The 16920-nt window shown below is 46.3% G+C and overlaps 7 protein-coding genes across 7 annotated transcripts; 5 read left to right on the top strand and 2 right to left on the bottom strand.

The window, feature by feature from the left end:
- Positions 1 to 554: 554 nt before the first annotated feature.
- On the top strand, positions 555 to 2903 carry J7337_003180 (uncharacterized protein; the record flags this gene model as incomplete). The annotated part of the gene is made up of 1 exon (XM_044820898.1): positions 555 to 2903. One exon carries the CDS (start codon positions 555 to 557, stop codon positions 2901 to 2903), a length of 2349 nt encoding a protein of 782 aa, XP_044685198.1.
- A 1506-nt stretch (positions 2904 to 4409) lies between these two features.
- Positions 4410 to 5081, top strand: J7337_003179 (uncharacterized protein; the record flags this gene model as incomplete). The annotated part of the gene is made up of 2 exons (XM_044820897.1): positions 4410 to 4463; positions 4518 to 5081. 2 exons carry the CDS (start codon positions 4410 to 4412, stop codon positions 5079 to 5081), a joined length of 618 nt encoding a protein of 205 aa, XP_044685197.1.
- Positions 5082 to 5800: 719 nt separating this feature from the next.
- DPH2 (Diphthamide biosynthesis protein 2) lies at positions 5801 to 7411 on the bottom strand (the record flags this gene model as incomplete). The annotated part of the gene is made up of 1 exon (XM_044820896.1): positions 5801 to 7411. The coding sequence occupies one exon, from the start codon at positions 7409 to 7411 to the stop codon at positions 5801 to 5803; it is 1611 nt and encodes a 536-aa protein (XP_044685196.1).
- Positions 7412 to 8564: 1153 nt separating this feature from the next.
- On the top strand, positions 8565 to 9767 carry J7337_003177 (uncharacterized protein; the record flags this gene model as incomplete). The annotated part of the gene is made up of 1 exon (XM_044820895.1): positions 8565 to 9767. The coding sequence occupies one exon, from the start codon at positions 8565 to 8567 to the stop codon at positions 9765 to 9767; it is 1203 nt and encodes a 400-aa protein (XP_044685195.1).
- Positions 9768 to 10589: 822 nt separating this feature from the next.
- J7337_003176 (uncharacterized protein) lies at positions 10590 to 11210 on the bottom strand (the record flags this gene model as incomplete). The annotated part of the gene is made up of 1 exon (XM_044820894.1): positions 10590 to 11210. The coding sequence occupies one exon, from the start codon at positions 11208 to 11210 to the stop codon at positions 10590 to 10592; it is 621 nt and encodes a 206-aa protein (XP_044685194.1).
- Positions 11211 to 12224: 1014 nt separating this feature from the next.
- On the top strand, positions 12225 to 13798 carry J7337_003175 (uncharacterized protein; the record flags this gene model as incomplete). The annotated part of the gene is made up of 5 exons (XM_044820893.1): positions 12225 to 12538; positions 12592 to 13134; positions 13254 to 13361; positions 13396 to 13652; positions 13698 to 13798. The coding sequence occupies 5 exons, from the start codon at positions 12225 to 12227 to the stop codon at positions 13796 to 13798; spliced, it is 1323 nt and encodes a 440-aa protein (XP_044685193.1).
- Positions 13799 to 13825: 27 nt separating this feature from the next.
- J7337_003174 (uncharacterized protein) lies at positions 13826 to 15410 on the top strand (the record flags this gene model as incomplete). Its single annotated transcript, XM_044820892.1, has 2 exons — positions 13826 to 14610; positions 14678 to 15410. 2 exons carry the CDS (start codon positions 13826 to 13828, stop codon positions 15408 to 15410), a joined length of 1518 nt encoding a protein of 505 aa, XP_044685192.1.
- Between the last annotated feature and the right edge of the window lie 1510 nt (positions 15411 to 16920).

Below are 16920 nucleotides of genomic sequence, written 5' to 3'. Positions count from 1 at the left end.
TTGAACATTACATGTCAGTTTCTCTTTGCGGTCGAGTTGTCCTGTCCTTGCTTGGCTAATAATCCTTGAGCAGAACTGTCGTTGCTTTTTCTTTTCAATGTTCTGGTTCCCTCCTTTACGTCTTCCTATGAGACCTCGACACAACCCTTTCGCGAGCACACACACCACACTCATGGCCAATTACTTCATAATTGAGACAAGACTAGTTACTAGACGCCATTTTCATTTACTATAGACATATCTTAGACTTTGGCGTTTGTGTTTCCCAAAAACGTCTCAACAGCCAACCCGCCACTTACATCCTCATCGACTTCACATCACACAAAATGTCGGCACGAAGCGCATACGCGCGCAAGAAAACAACACAGGCGAAAAATAGAGACCCAGTTATACATGGACGAGCTCAATCTGTAGCCACTTCATCAAGTGGTGAAGAGCTTTTTACTGACCATTCGATACCACCCAATATCCCAACCCCCATTGCGGCTCGATTTCCGCATCAAGTACCACCAAATGTCTCGATACCTATGGGAAGTAGGGGAGGAAGATCGATGATGTCGCCAGATTGGAATCGGGATGCGTATACGAGCAGTCAATATGCCGAGGAATGGGTTCACAACAAACCCAGGAGAGCGACAGTGCCAGACGAGTATGGAACTATTGAGAAGAGTGGACTACGAACGATGCTCGACAAGCAAAGTGACGATATACGAAAGACGATAGCGAAGACATTCACATTCAGAAAGAAGGAAAAGGAAGAGGAACCGATCGATCAAGACAGCAATGGAAGCCGACCAAGCGTGGAAACACTGCAACCGACCGTCATGCCGAGTCCCAGTCCCAACGAGAGCAGCGGCTGGGACTCGCAATCTGTGGCTCGGACAGACACGACTTTGACTTCGACATCGTCTTATGCAACTTCACAAAACCAAATGCCATTGACGCCAACATCACAACTCTCATTTGGTCTACCTCCCATGGGACCACCACCAACCGCCAAGCTGCCTCCGATTCCACAGGTACCTACTGCACCACCACCACCACAGATCAGGCGCTGGTGTGGAGGAGGAAGACCTATCACCAAGTGGAACAAGCTTCGAAAGGATCCAGAGCTTTGGGATCCCAATGGAGATGTCCTGATCTACCTTGGAAAGAAAGGCCAGAGCTTGCCGTCAATGCGTGTTTCTTCTCATATTATTGAGGCGATCAACAGTCGATATCTCATCTCTCTTCTGGATGAGGGTTTGATTGATGGATATACGCATTCTCCGCCTTCGCCACACACTGAATCCTACGGAAGGAAACTTGGTCAAGAATTCCGGAATTCACCACTAACACCGCCTGCATCTGGACGCACCAGCATTGGGGATATGGGAGGACAAGTTCTCTATGAGATGCATTTCCCGCCTCCGCAGAACATGAAGACCATCGATCAACTTCGTCATCAGCTCACAACGCGCAACTTCTTTGCCATGCTGCTCAACGCCTCGATGGTGGGCCTGTCATTACACGAAGCTCTATCTGATCTTCACGTTAGACTGGATAGCTACATGCCCCCGAACAACGACAACGTCGGCCAATTAGTGAGGTATCTCTATAACCGAGATCTCGACGACGTACGAAATAATCCAGCTCTGGCCGTGTCACTCCTCATCTGGTCAGAAGAACCAGATGTGCGGTGGGAGGAAGGATGGAGGGAGTGCTTCACGCACTGCGTGGGCATGTTTGATCTTGTGCAGAAGTACAAGGACTTCAAACAGATAAACACAAACACGAGAAAGCTTATGGAGATGGCGAGTCACGAGATGCAGTATCGCGTTCAGGCTGCAGAGGAACGGTTGGCTGGCTTCAGGTATCAAGACATTTGGGCCTTCACCCCTCACACGGGATCGGAGATGAGGGCGATTGAGAGGTTGAAGGACATGTTGCTGCGGCATTTTGAACAAGAATATGGGTCATGGCCACCATCACTGTCTGATAGTCGATCTAGCCGATCTGCCGGCTCGTCAAGACCTGAAACCTGGTTGACTCGAACGTTGGCTATGAAGCTTCAAAAGGACTTTGGGGAGCTGTACGATTGCATGGTCGACAGAGATATCGTCTGGGGTTCGTTGGATATACAGTTTGGAAGCAGATTGATGATGATGTCAAAGAGCAAGAGGAGGGCCATTGATGCAGACACGAGGGAGATGCACTTGACGGATATGCTTATTGACTTTGACAACAAGCATCGATTCCCTCATATTCCTCATCCGTTTCCTTTACTGCCAGAATCGACCTCGGCTGCTGGTTCATTCCGAAGAGGCATCACAAAGACCCCAGGTGACCAAATGAGCGCGCTGGAGGAAAGGATCCGACTTGCTTACACTGAAAATACTGGATTTGATGAACCGGAGATCAAACTCGCAGATGCTTTTGAGCGCCATGAGAAGACCGATGACATTGGAGACATGGATCCAGCTACCGCGAGACGTAGTCGCTGGATTCTGATCTACGGAATCCTTCAATCACTAGCCTCTGTGTCAGTTGACGACGAGAAGGTGCAGTACAACGACAAGGTCGATTATCACTTATGCCCGAGACTGGAGGGAGCAAAGATACCGCCATGGAAACGAGGAACAAGCGAAGGCGTTGGTCAAGGAGCGCACGAGAGATCGTACTGCTGGGTCGCAGAGACAGAACGAGTCACCGAGAGCGTCGAGTATGGAGACGACGTTGACATGAGCCTGATTAATGATTTCCCGATTCAGCTAAACTCGCCCGGCGCCGCGGAGGACCGAAACACGGCGTCGGGTGGGTCTCTCGGCACGGGCTTCGTCAGCCCAAGAGTTCGAGAGAGGATGCGGAGGAACCGTGAGAACGAGAGTCCTGTAACGACGGACTATGGATACACGAACACTTAATTAATCAATACTCTTTTAATGAACAGGAATAGACGATTTATGAGAGATTGGAACCCCCGCTGAAATACCGATACATCAAGGTCAGATCGTACCTGTTGATCACGATCCCCAGCCACCGATTTAAAACATGCTGTACCCGCTGTTTCAATGCTGATCTATTGCGGATCTGCCGAAATAAGAGGATATCAATCACCAGTTTGCATATCAGTTGATCTATGAAACCTAAGTACGAGAAAACGTGCGGGACGGCCCAGGGCGCCTTGCATAAGGCGTGCGTGATGCATGCTGTAGTACTCAGATTGTCTTGCGTTCCTGAGTTAAGCGACGATGGCGATGGAGATGCATGATTCCCCAGCCACCATTCGAATCTGCGACACTTGGAGAATATGCTACAGATGGTGACTAGTTAGGGGGTTTTCGTAATTGGTTGGCTGGTTATTCTCGTTTTTGGTTGTAACTCTCTTGCTGTTTGATACCCAGCCAACCTGTTTTCTGTATTTATTACCATTTTGGGCCGTGTATGAGCTTACCAGCCTCTTCAATTCTGATGACGTCGCAACGTGGAAAGGAAAGGGGTCTCGACCTGTTTCCCTTGCTTATTATACTCTTGGCTAAATTGATAGAGGGAGTGTGTGCGTACGTGTGTATCTTGTCCTGATTTGCAATACAATTGATCTGGGACAATCTTCAATTGCTGTTGGCCTGCTTGAGTGCTTGCATTGCTAGTGCAAGTCGACGTCATGCTCCAATTTCGGCATGACCGGTGAATTTCGAAGCTGAACAAAAAGTCTGGGGGAACGGACGAGAAACTAACGGAGATGAATCAATCGACAGAGTAGACAGCGCATAAACCTTTCATCTCCATTCTCAGGCTCGAGATGCAAAAAACTCGTGAACCCGACGGCCCTAGAAGAAACCAGTCTTGATCGCTAAACTTACAAGGGTCTAGAGCCAAAAGGTCCCCTACCCTCTAACGGCCCAACCACTAACATCCTGCAACTACAGGGGTGGCCTTTGCAAGGGTCATCCCACCCATTTCGGGCTCCAGCTTCTTTCTGGGCGTGCGTGGTCCTGCGCCATCTATTTCTCGAGCACCAACCACCTTGAATCGTGGGTAACAGGACCAAGGATGGGAACAAGTTTGGATGGACGATTGCTGTTGCTGTTGCTTGCCTTTGCATTCGTGGGAGCTACAAAATAGAGCTTTCTTCCCGCACACCCTCCCTCCCTCCATTCTTTCTCTCATTCCACTGTTCAATCCATCACCAACTTTGACTTGACTTGACTTGACTTGACTCAGTCTGATAGCGTTATACTTGCATCTATTGCTTGAATTATTTATCTCACTCACTCACTCAAGCATCGTACAAGTCCCCCGCGCACGTCATCTCTCTCAGCTCCCCGCTCTTTGAGCGCATTACTAGTTATTACACCCCATCTTATCATCTGCGACTGTCGTGCGATTTCATCAAGATAGAGTTGCATAAGTTGTTCAAGACCGCCAAGATGTTTTTCGCAATGTTCTTCGTCTTCTTTCGGATCCTTCAGATCCTCACTCTGGTAGGTAACAGGAATGCAAATGATCCAGATTGCAGGCTAACTGACAATCAATAGATCCCCTGCATGGGTATGCTTGCCTGGTTCGTCGATGGATTCGTCAAGCAAAACGCCTTGACTCCCGATTCAATCCTCATCCTCTTTATTGTCTCGGTTCTCGCGCTTGCTTGGGCTATCTTCACCCTCTTCAGCTACCACCGCTCCTCGACAAACGCTCACTTTGTCGCCTTCGTTGATGCCCTCTTCTTCGGTGCCTTCATCGCCGCCGTTTACTACCTCCGCTACGTACGTAACACCGACTGTGTTAGCATTCGACGTGGCGACGACTGGGACCTCTCCGCTGGCGATGTCAGGGTCATCGGCCCCAGCTATGACCTCGTCAATAACAAGCCATGCTCTATGCTCAAGGCCTGCTGGGCATTCGGCATTATGAACGTCATCTTCTTTGCCATCACCTCTGTTGTTGCTTTCATGCACGGCGGACACATGAGCGCCTATGACCGCCACCACTCTTCTCGCCGTTCTTACCACTCCAGCCGTCACAGCCACCGAAGCCGCTCCCGCTCTGGCTCTCGCTACAGCAGCCGTAGCCGCCCTCACTCTCGACGTGTCTACGTTTAGGAACCTTATCCTGCCACTGCGCTTCGCTGGAAGCACAGACTTGAAAAATGAGTAATCGGGGGGACACCGCCAGTTTGCTTTTCTCGGCAATGCATCTATACTCCACTTCAACGTATGCCCAAGTACCACAATCAATACCTTGGCCCAATGACCCGCGAGATCGCAGCCTCGCCAGCTTTTCCGTTTGTCCTATGGCACTAGATATGGGCGCCCGAGTAACAACACACCGTGCTCCGCGCCAGGGATTCAATCCTTTTTCGCCCCATGAAGGACTGCGCATGGGGGACATTATGGGAAAGGGTCAAGAGACCCTGTTACGATCGCCGCAAGGAAAGCGGCCTCATGCATTATGACTTCTCCTAGAACATATTTCTTATTCTTTGGAAAGGAATCGTATGGACTGATGACGACCAACATGATACAATGTTGATGACGTTTCTTTGTCTCCCGTGCTTCGGAGGTGGATAATGAAGCTCAGCTCAGGTAAGGGAAGGGCTAGGATTAGATACGGGTGTGCCGCAGCATAGGCCCTGGAGGCTGCTTCGGTCGATGATTCTATTGTATATAATATGACTTCACTGTTACATGAGTGACGAAAAGAACAATGAGCGAGCTACCCCAGAATACATCTTTTGAACCATGAATATTCGCCTTTTACTTTTGTCTACATCCCAACGCCGTGTTATGCTAAATGGTATCACTTTTTATGTAACATTCCCTTAATGTTTGTCCGATTCTCCAACTTGATAGCCTCGAGCAACACCACTTCGACCCTGCTCGACTAATGTGCTAGCTTCATTGTCGAAATCGGTGCCCAATCCTTGCCATGTGCGACCAGAGCGAAGGAACTCTGCTCCAGGACTCGCGACACCGTTGATGCTGGCCAATTCTCCAACACTGCGCTTGATAAGAGCATCATTCTGCTTAGCTGCACCGGCGGCACCGTCGTTAATCGCCTCTGTGGCGTTGGCGGCAGAGGGGCCTTTGCGAATTGGAAGTCTCATAGGTCGACCTGATGAGATGAGCTTACCGGTACGCATGTCAAACTCTGGGGGAGCAGACTCTTCTCCTTCAACACCTCCAGCGACATCGTCAAACTGATCCTCTTCTGGCAAGACAGTATCCTTGGACTCGTTGACCGCATCTTGAGGCTTGTCGTTGAGTCCAAGCTTCTCGATACCACCCCACCACTCGCCGCCCCAGACCCGTTCATCCTCGCTCATGAGGGCCACCTCAAGCTCGAACGGTGTGATGACTGGCCTCCAGTATCCAGCATCATCTTCGACCAAGCCGCTCTCCCAGCATCCGACCACAACCCAACCCTCAATCTCGGCAAAATTTGCCAGCTTCGCGGGGTTGAGCTTTCCCACGACAATGGTGTAACTCTTCTTGTCCGCACGAGCGATCTTGTCGCGCAGAGTATTGATTGAGCTGAGGTAGTTTGCGACTGATAGTGTGTTTACAAGAATACCGATGACACCAGCAGAAGCGAGCGACAGCACCTTCGCAAATCGACGTCGAAGGAGACCTGCTGTACGGATGGTGGGGTTCTCGAGCGTTGAAGATGGCGTCGCGAGAACGTGTAATGAGGCAAATCGTGAGTATAGAGCGAGGAGAAGTGCAGAGGGCGGGTCGGAGATGTGGATGATCGAGTAGGCCTTCCAATGTTGGTCGTCATAAGCTTCGTCGGAGAGGATCTTGCGATTGGGTATCAAGGCAGCGGGGTCGCGTGTGACTGCTGTGGAAACCACATCGGTATAGCCTTCGTCTTTGAGGAGGGAAACCACTTTGTCAACGTGATTTTGATATGTCAGATCGGCCATTACAACCAGCTTCACAGTCTTGTCGCTGAACTCCTTCTTGATTTCCTCCATTGCCACCTTGTAATCAAGGTCATGTGTAGTGTAAACGTATATCGCAGGAAGATGACTCGTGGGGCTGAGACACGTTCGACCGTAATGGACTACCACCTCTGCTGAAACATGCTCTGCAGCTATCTCGTCAACACAGCAGGCGCTGTAACTGCTATCCGCAAGAATGTATATCCTCCTCTCAGCCTTGCCCTCTTCCTGCGCATCGTGTGCGCTGAGTTCCTTCGATAGAGCCTCTACAACACGAGGAGCGTCTACCAGCATAAAGTCCGGAAACTGTAAGCCGATACGCCTCCATCCTCCAGTGCGGATCTCATCTGCTGTGCGAACAACCTCGTACGTTTCGCGGAGGGCATCGTCGGAGAGTGTGGATTTGGGGATGGAGTCGGCGGCGGGAACTTCGAGGATGTGGTCGTCGGGAGTCGAGAGGACGGGAGGGGCCGAGAGATCGGACGCCATCGCGGAAGAATGACGAGGGTATGGATTGGATGTGAAGTTTTTTGAAGGTTGGCGATGATAACTAATGATAAGATTTTGGTGGGGTTTTTGGTGATGGAGGGGAGCGGGTGTCAATGCGGGGTCACGGTGTGGATTTTAGCAAGTTGGGATCCAACCAACAGAGATCTTGCAATAGAAGTAATAAAGTAATCCGTAAATCGACGGAAATTGAGATGGTATTACTGAAATGCTGTTGCTCGCATACATTTAAAAAGTCATTGTTATGGACGGTTTGATAGAGTACATCTCCCGTTTCGGGGTTTTGGCTCTGTCTGAAGTAATCTGATTGGCTCCACGACATCCAAATCACGGACGAATCAAGTAACCCGTCAATGTAATCACCGCTACTTCTCAGCTGAGGAATAAGAAACTTCATAATATACGAAATACCTACTTCGTCGAAGCTAATGAATCTCATCATTACTTAGATCAAGACATGACTCGATTGCGTCTTGAACCCGGTAACAGAGCGGCCCTCTTGACCCTGTGGTGTATCCTCCGCGTCTGCTTGCTCACAAGTTCATGGGGGTGGAACTCACATCCTCTGGCGAGTAAGTAAATGATGTGCTCAGTACACAAGGTGACTTTGACTGAGTTGTGATGCATTGATATACTGATTCTTCAAGGCAAGATCCGCATCTAACAAGGACCAAACGGCCGCATGTGAATAACAGACGCAAGTATCAAGCCTCTTGATCACGGACTGCCGATTAAGGTTTCCGACCTCGGGCTACTACCGTCCCGATGCCAGTGAAGAACTGCCGAGCAATACAGCGGAGAATAAATATCCAGAAAACTTGCGATTCTCAAATGATATCAACTTTTGACTCCTGAATAACAGAACTGAAGTTACAGTCGTAGTCTCGTCTACCCTGGTCTTGTCTCGATTAGGAAATCCGTGTACCCAGTTGGGTAATCAGTGTATGCATCGTCAGTGAGAAATACCACGATGCTTTTAGTCAACATCCATCCACAGCATGTTAGTAGTGAGCCACTCCTTTTATATGAGAAACCCGTGTGACTTTGAGTGCGTAAGCCATGAGAGACTAGGCAGGTAATCTTATATAACGGCATCTGCCGTACTTTCTTTGCTCCTTCAACACAAAACATAACCATGGACGACTCATCACATCAACATCACTTTCTCCAAGGCAAAACCATCATCATCGCGGGCGGTGGTGTTTCTGGTTCAGCATTCGCTGTTGGACTACGCAAATTATGGAACCCTCAGTTCAAAGAGCCCAAGATCATCATCTACGACCGCGACTCGCCAGACGTTAGCGCTCAACGTGAAGGCTACACATTATCCCTCACTGGATACGACACTTCCGGAGGTCTCATTGCCCTGAAGAGACTCGGTCTTATTGACCAAATTGTAGACAATGCGGTTTCTGGTTTAAACGGAGAGGGTGCTTTCAAGATATGGGGACCCAATTGGCACGAACACGCAAGCTTCCGCCACGAGCCAATTGAAGAGCTGCCATCTTCCAGCGTTAGGATAGCACGCAAGGATCTTCGGAAGGTCCTCCACGATAACCTCCGACCGGAAGACTCGGTCCAGTGGAACTCACGCTGCATCTCAGCAAAGCAAACGGACCAAGGACGAGTGCGAGTTCAAGTCGCGAGTGGACAACCCGGCAATGAGACGATCACCGAGGAGGACTGTGACCTGCTTATTGCCGCTGATGGAGCAAATAGCAAACTCCGAGGATACCTCAGACCCAATGATAACCTCGAATTTGCCGGTGCAATTCTCCGAGGTGGTATTGCTCGATTTGATGGAACTCTTCCAGCGCCCATCGACAAAGATTGGGGCTTTATGCTCTCCGGAACCGGGATTTCCTGCTTCTTTTCCCCAGTTGACGAGAACAGCGTTGTATGGGGCGTCGGTAATCTCGAAAGCGAAGAAGTACCAAGATTGGATCTTAAGAACGACGGGATGGTACAAGGAGTTATAAATCGCAGTCTTGATCTTGGGAATAAGTTCCAGCCTCCATTCAGAGACATTGTGGAAAGGACGGATACAAAGACTGTGTTTGCAATCAACGCAAAAGACAAGAAGGCGTTCACTCATGACGATATTGATAAGATGGGCGTCATTTTCATTGGCGATGCTAATCATGCTGTGACACCTTTTGCTGGCTGTGGAGCGAACCTGGCGTTATGTGATGCGTGGGATTTGGCAGAGGCGTTATGTATGAGCGGGTCATTAGGGGAGGGTATATCAGCATATGATGGACGGTCTGAACCACGGGCGAGAGGGATCCTGGAGCGAGCGCGAGAAAAGTTAAAGTCGGGGCATAAGGGAAGATTGTAGCTTTAAGGAGATAATTCATCATGTAAGCATTGGTATTCATAGGTTTTGCTATGAGGGGGTTCTAGTAGAAGTATATGTAGAGACTGAAGACTCAAGTCGTAGTAGCTCTTGGGGGATAGGCAATGTCGAATGGAACACAGAACTTAGGGGAAAGATGACAAACCCGATGCAATTGTCCGCGGTGATATGTGAAAGTCCCAGACGTCCTCTGGCTAGCATAAGTACCGCGCATGAGGCCAAGCTGCATTAAGCACCTCTGATTGAGACTGAAATCACGTTCATTGCCCGAGTATCCCTTCTTCATAGGGCTGTGCTAACAACGGAGTGAAAAGATTATGAACCTGTTGAGTTACGCGTGCCACTGCAGAGGGCGCAGGTTCAGATGAGGAAGGATTTGATGAGAGTCTGGAAGAAGCTTCGAAACCTGAAATACTTGGTCTCACATCGTATCACTGTAAGGATAGGTGGGAGAAAGCCGGCTCGGGCCGTACCTAGGGTGGATTGGCGAGGTGTTCCTAGATATGGCTGTCGTCAACCCTGATAAGGCGTGTTTGAGTTTTATGACCGACGCCCGCTGTAGTTACAAAACCAATGTCTCCCCATTCTGGTTCAAGGAGATTTTATATATATAGGCCTATCTTATAAATGAAAAACTCGGCTTGTGCGCCTGCCATCAAGTTTCACCCATGTTAGGATGTGAAGATAGCAGCAAGGGAGGTTGGGGAACAAGGAGCTATACCATGATATCGGGAGAGGCTCGAGGAAATACACTGGTCAAATCCACTATCTTCACTGCCTTGGTTCAGAAGAACCTTCGCCAAGTCAAAATACAAACTCCATTTCTTCTCCATCAATGCTGATATCAACGCGTTCCACCCCCTCTTCCTCCTCATCTAGCGGATTAGCCCACGTAACGCTATTCTCATCCATCTCCAGGACGACCTTGCCGTTCTTGACTGTATCATAGACACCGCCAGATTTGTCATCACTCTCGACCTCATCCTCTCGATCACTTTCTTCGTCGCTACTGGGATCGCTCTCCTCCGACTCAGATTCGTCATCTCCACAGTGTTTCTTCACAAAAGACTGCGAAACCGGCAAATCTGGGCCCTTTTCTTTCAACATCATACCGTTGTTTATACCCAAGAACGACTGGACAACCGATCTCCGCACAGTCTTGTACTGGAGAGCAAATATCTTGCTCCCGGCGCTTTCACTGGAGAACTCAGCTGTATTTTGGTGACTTTGCGACCCGGAAACCCCTGGGTCAGTCAGTTCAGAGGGAAGCATGATGCCTGTAGTGCTCGAGACAATCGTAGACACAGGCACCGAAACACCGGCCGATGTTGTAGCCCCGCGTTCTCTTGAGTGCGTGAAAGTTGCACCCTGATAGATGAGCACCGCAGTAACCATGAAACCAGCATTGCCGCCACGAGCTAGCATCCGTTGAAGCTGAGATCTCGTCCCCTCATGCTGTATCAACCGATCAAAAACTTGATCGTAATTATGAAGACGCACGCAGACGATCTCTGAGCTAGTGAAGAGGAGAGACCCCCGCCATTACTGGTTTCTCCAGAGACGTCAACCGTTGCCCCGAGTTTAGCAGCGAACGACTTGTTCCGCTGTGATAATGCAGCGAGGCTGGCGTTGGCGATGGTGCTTCTTGCAAGTCCATGTGCTACAAAGGGCTTCGGATCATCCGGCACAAAATTTGCATCTGGCTCGGAATAAGTTTTGACGATCCGGCCGAGCCAGGTTGATAAGGCCGATGCTGGTAGATATCGTTCTGGGGGGAGTAGATAGAACGACGGTCCAGCTTGTTCAGTAGGCGTTGTGATAGTGACGATGACGGTGTGAATATTATGGTCGAATGCAAGGGAGTTATATGTAAAGTTACCAAAGAAGCAATTCCTCAGATCACAAGTGAGGACAAGATTCCGAGGAGAGCACAGACCGATTCGACTGCATTTACAGTTATTCTAGGAGGGCTGAAAACCATTGTAGATCATTGCTGCCCTAACCCCTGCCGGCGTGGGTCTTTTCTACTATTTCTCGTATATAGTTCCAATGGGGGCAGTCTATGTTCGTTTCTCATCAGTACAGTTCGGCAAATGTGCCGACTACTGCGTCAACAGCGGCGACTACATATAACTAGGTTTTGCTTCTTATCAGACTGGAACGTGAGAGGAAGCCTGCTGAACAAATGCACAAGTCAAAAGCAATAAAATGATCACTATCAATATCGCCCGGGGGAATGCTGGCCCTTCCCAATCGGAAGACCTTGAGGGTTTGCATCTTTTCGACGTCAACATCATTAGAGACGACGGTACATCTCAACCCGGATCTAACACCTCAATTACCATCCGGTCTCTTCTCCTTCTGGCAAAAACTGGTGCTCCGGGCCACATTAAGCCACCATGGGGAGGGGGCTGGGTCAGCGAACATGTGTAGGACATGATGGGTGAACTGGAGGCGCAGATGAACTCTCCATTGGACTTTCACGGACAAAAAGTAGTCATTCGTATTGCGGAGCAACCTTGGTTCAATGATAATAACTCTGAGGACCACAATACCGAGGATCACATGCCCATGCAACGGGTCCTTTGGGAGTTCCTCGAGCGGCTCGAGGTATGGGAACCTACGATGCGGCCGATGGAGGTCAGCGTGGTGCAAACACTTGCTACTGGCACTCCCGAACTTCTCGACCAGGACGAAAAAGAGAACGGAGCTGCTGGCCCGGAGAACGAAGGGCAAAGGAGGGTTCTTGTGCTGTCATGCTGTGCTCCTGGTCGTTCCACCCATGCCAGCGAGCTCTCCCACCCAGTCTCGCGTACTGTTCTACTGGCGGCAGGAAATTCTACAACGTCATCTTAAAACGACCTGGATCTTTCCGCGCCCTGAAAACTGAGCTTGAATCCCACCCTAAAGGTTACTTCACCATCATTCATTTAGACATGCTGCTTGTCCACAAGCGCCCTCGAAAGTCTGAGCCCGGAACTCGTAGAATCTACTTCCAATTCGTCAACCAAAACAAGTCTGAAGTGATAGAGGGGGACCTGAAAGCGGCCATTAAAGTTGCCGCACTGCTTCTGCTTCATGGTGTTCAGGATGTTGTCATTGCTCCCTGTCCACATGCCAGGTCCGCCATCGAGACGGCAGCTACAGTACTTTTGAGCAGTGGCATACGTACCGTGGTTGCTTTGGCCTATCACATCACTGAAATTGATGCCGGGGTATTCATAAGATCACTCTACACTGGGTACATTCATGAGAAGCTCCCACTGGAGGAAGCGGCTCGAGCAGCTCGACGACACTTGAGGGGAATCGAAGGCGATGAGAAGCCAATTTGCGATTTTGTGGCGTTGACGTATGTCAACTCAGACTGGCTTCCATCTACCACTTTGAGTGTTGACTGCAAGTCTCCCAAGCAGGAGCAGAGCCATACTAACTCTCTGTATGGGCGAGAACATGACATTGTCCATATAGAATCCATACTTTTGCCTGGAAAGCCGCTGCCGCTATTGATCTATGGAATGGCTGGCATTGGAAAGACGGCTCTGTTGGATCATTTATGTACATGGTGAAAGGCTTCGGGTTTGATCGAAGATGCCATCCATATAAATCTCAGTCCGAGCGAATCTTTCAACAAGGATGACATGCTACAACAGCTGCAACACCGCTTTGTTCCGAACTCTACTCTAGACTCGGATGATACAAGCTCATTTTATGAGTATTTCGAGAGTCATAAATGTCTGATCGTGATTGACGACCTCGACTCAGCGAACTTCAACCGACAACAAGGCCAGTTCATGGATCTGACCTCCAAGCTATCCAAGTCTGGTGCGCTTGTCATTCTTGCTTCGCGCAAGCGAGAGCGATGGCTGAGTAAGTCAAAATTATACAAAATTTCGGGGCTTCGTACTTGACCAGCGACTCTGTTGGTGATGGATCCCGAATTCAGGGACCGCGTCACTGATAATGACGAGCCTTCATCTCCTGAGACAACGGCAAAGAACAAAGCACAAGAATAGAGAGATTGCCTTGAGGCCGTTGTTGAGATGGCGAACGGAAATCCCCAGGCTATAGGGATTATGACTCAAAGTGGGCTTTACTGGTCGCGAGCTCCGAAAGATGTGCATAGCTTCTTACTTGGATTTCGTTCAAGCCGCCATACCACACCTCCTGCGAGCTTTGGCACTTCGGATATCGACGATGAATCTAAACAGCCAAGCAACAGAACGCTACTTGAGGGTGTTTATGAGAATCTGCGAAGTATGGACTGCGGCGATGGGTTTCTACCCATACTACTTGCGCCTTTCATGGGTGTTTTGCCCACCAAAGATCTCCTCACCATTTCTTGCATCTGGAGCACAAGAGTGGCTAAGGTTCTAGGAAAATCTGCGGCTACAAGGCTTGTGCACACGGTGCTCGACTCGGATTCCCCTTATGGAGACAATACCGAGCTCACAGAAGAGGCACGCGTCTACATTGAGACTTTAATGAATGTTGCTGAAGTAGCCGAACCTGTTGAAGACCTGGCTTTGTCCAGCGCCAGCGTTCTGTTACATAAAGACGTCGAGTTTTCGGAACCATCGTCACCCGCTGGCAATTTCCTGACCACCATGTGTGACCGCGTTAAAGATAGACTTGTTGATGGCCGAATGCTTGAAGAGTTCACTGAAGTGCCGGAATCATTGATCCCAACAGGCCGAGGGATCATGCATTTGAATCCACTGGTTCCTTTGCCTCTCAGGCAACATCCTGCCTATAAAACTAACTCCTTTTCTCTTCAATCGACAGCTAATGAGGCATTTGTACTATACTACTGCTATAGAGGGAAGAAGTAAGTCAACAGAGTTCCTCGTGCACGTAGTAATTATTGCAGGTTCGTCTTGCTGACCTATCAACAGATGGCCTTGGGACTGTTGGGAAGATGATCGCGAATGGGGAGTAGTTGACCTGGAGATCGAGCTTGAATTCGACAATTTTGCATCTGCCTACATGACAGGTCTTCTGCACATCGACCTCGACATAGCCCATCTAAAGGTACCGATGCGAATAGCCGCTGTGCTCGAGCATGGTACCGGCGATAAGTTCTACTGCAGAAAGACTATACTTGCCCAAGTATGGATTATCGCTTTGGCCAGGACCCTTACAGAGCTGAAGAAGCTTCAAGATGAGGATCGAAGCCGTCGGACCGAGGTATATATGTTTTTGTGGACTGCTATGTATTTCAGCTCTGAACTAGGTCGATTCCATGATCTCGACCGTGAGGCGGACGAGGTGGCCAAGTACAAAGGCCTCATCGCTCAGTTCGCCGTGTTGGCCAGCAGGATGGTCCTGGACGAGATTGAAGTAAAGGCAAAGAAGCATAAGCTATCAGGGAGAAAGGAACTTGAACGTCTGGCTGGATTGGCGGCGGATCCAGATCAAGATATCCTGTACTCGATCAGAGGTCAAGTCAGGCGCGTTTTTGTATGGATCTCAAACCCTTTTGAAAGACACTATTTTCTGGGACCAGCAATAACTCCATCTGTATCAGTTAATGTTGACCTGGCTGCTGTGTTGTCATTCTCTGTTAAAGTTCGTCGACATATAAGCCTGGTTAAGGGTACTGAAGAGGCAGCTAAGAGAGAGGATTAGGCAATGGCTTATAAGGCATTAAGAAAAACGCTTAAGTTATAGGTAAATACTATTAAACCTATAAGGTATATATAAAGGTATATGTTTTTTTTTTTAAAAAAAAAGCTTTAAATTTTAAAATAAAAAGGTTATATAATTAATTACTTTTATTTTTAAATTAGCTAATTAAATAATTTAAAATAATATTAAGTAATTTAAAAAATTAAAAAATTTATAATTATTATATAATAGCTGCTTAAAGATAGTATAGGTTAACTTAATATATAACTCTATAACCCCCTTTAAGTATATTATAAAAACCCCTCTGTTTTTACTTTAATTTCCTTAAGCTTTAGTTAATATAATACTATTATATTTACCTAGCTTATTTTTAATTATTTATAATAATTCTAAAGCTTTTACTTTAAGCTACTTAAATATAATAGTTTTACTATAAAAAATTATTACTTTTAATATTAAGGTTAATAAGTTAATAATAAAGCCTTTATAAGTTATTAGTAATTTTACTTAAATCTTAAAAAAGAAATAACTTAAATTTATAACTTATTTAACTAATTAATATAACTATATAAGCTATATTATTACTTTAAAAAAGAAAATCTAATAATTAAAAATAAAACTTACTTTTTAATAATAAAAAAAGGAATTAAAGTAATTAATTAAAAAGAATAGTAATAAGCTATAAAACTCTTTTAAAACCTAAAAAAAAAGCTACTTAAAACTATTTATAGCTTTTTATTATATTAAAGATAATAATTACTCTTTTAATAATACTTTATTAAGCTATTAATAATTATAAACTAGCTTTTCTTTCTTTTTAAAAAGTAAAGTTAAAATAAAGAATATTATTACTTTTAAATACTTAATTACTCTTTAAAAAAAGGATAAATAGCTTAATAATCTAAATTAAAGCTTTTAAAAGTATATAAATAATATTATATTAATAAAAACTAGATTTTCTTTATATATAATAATATAACCTTAAATATATAACTTATATAATTAAGTTACTTTAATAAGTAAATAAAAGAAAAAAAAATAATTTTAAAATAAAACTAAAAAGCCTTTTAAGAATAGTTACTTATTTTTATAATAAATAAAAGGAATTATTAAATCCTTATAATAGCTTAATTTAAGGCTATATAATAATAATTAAGTTAATTTTTCTAAAACTTTTATAAATACTTTATTTTTATTAAATACTATTTATTTTATAAACTTAACTTACTTAAGTATTTATTAACTATATTTACTTTTAATTTATATTCCTTATATTACTTTATATTACCTTATAACCTAATTTAATCTATTATTAACTTATTAAGCTAGCTTTAGCTTACTAATATTTACAGTTTTTCTTTTAATACTAAAACCTTTATTTCTTAATTTACTTTTTTACCTTTTTTTTCCTTTTTATTTCCTTTTTTTTATATTATAATAGCCTTTAATTTCTATAATATAATATTTATATTTATAATTTAATTATTATAACTATATATTTTAATTCTAT

Source organism: Fusarium musae, chromosome 2 (assembly GCF_019915245.1).
Source record: "Fusarium musae strain F31 chromosome 2, whole genome shotgun sequence".
Lineage (NCBI taxonomy): Eukaryota > Fungi > Ascomycota > Sordariomycetes > Hypocreales > Nectriaceae > Fusarium > Fusarium musae.
Note: the sequence above shows the minus strand (reverse complement) of the source record. Positions and strands in the feature narration are given on the sequence as shown.